The sequence below is a fragment of the Penaeus monodon genome, chromosome 24, assembly GCF_015228065.2.
Source record: "Penaeus monodon isolate SGIC_2016 chromosome 24, NSTDA_Pmon_1, whole genome shotgun sequence".
Lineage (NCBI taxonomy): Eukaryota > Metazoa > Arthropoda > Malacostraca > Decapoda > Penaeidae > Penaeus > Penaeus monodon.
Genome location: NC_051409.1, coordinates 24,337,640 through 24,337,856, shown reverse-complemented (window position 1 = coordinate 24,337,856; position 217 = coordinate 24,337,640). Strand labels below are relative to the sequence as shown.

Here is a 217-nt window from a genome sequence, read left to right as displayed (position 1 = left end):
GCTGTAAGAATTGCGCTTCCTCCGCTGCCATCACGTTCTAGTTTTCATATGAGAGAAGAAAAAAAATCAAAGTCACCTTCAGATAGTCGACAAGGGTATCGAAGCCGTTGGCCCACTGGTTCCACTCGTCCAGGCCCCAGTCGGTGAAGTGGTCGGCGTCCAGCCCCGAAATGTCCTTCCAGTCGTCGAGGCCCGTGTCCTTGTTCACCCACTGTGG

At 53.9% G+C, this 217-nt stretch overlaps 1 protein-coding gene across 1 annotated transcript in view; it reads right to left on the bottom strand.

Annotated features, from left to right (window-relative positions):
* LOC119589001 (spermine oxidase-like) overlaps positions 1–211 on the bottom strand; it is a gene marked incomplete at its 5' end in the record, with an annotated part of 3,429 nt that extends 3,218 nt beyond the window's left edge. The window contains 1 exon segment of the mRNA XM_037937597.1: positions 77–211. Within this exon segment, the coding sequence (XP_037793525.1) occupies positions 77–211 (135 nt within the window).
* Positions 212–217: the final 6 nt, after the last annotated feature.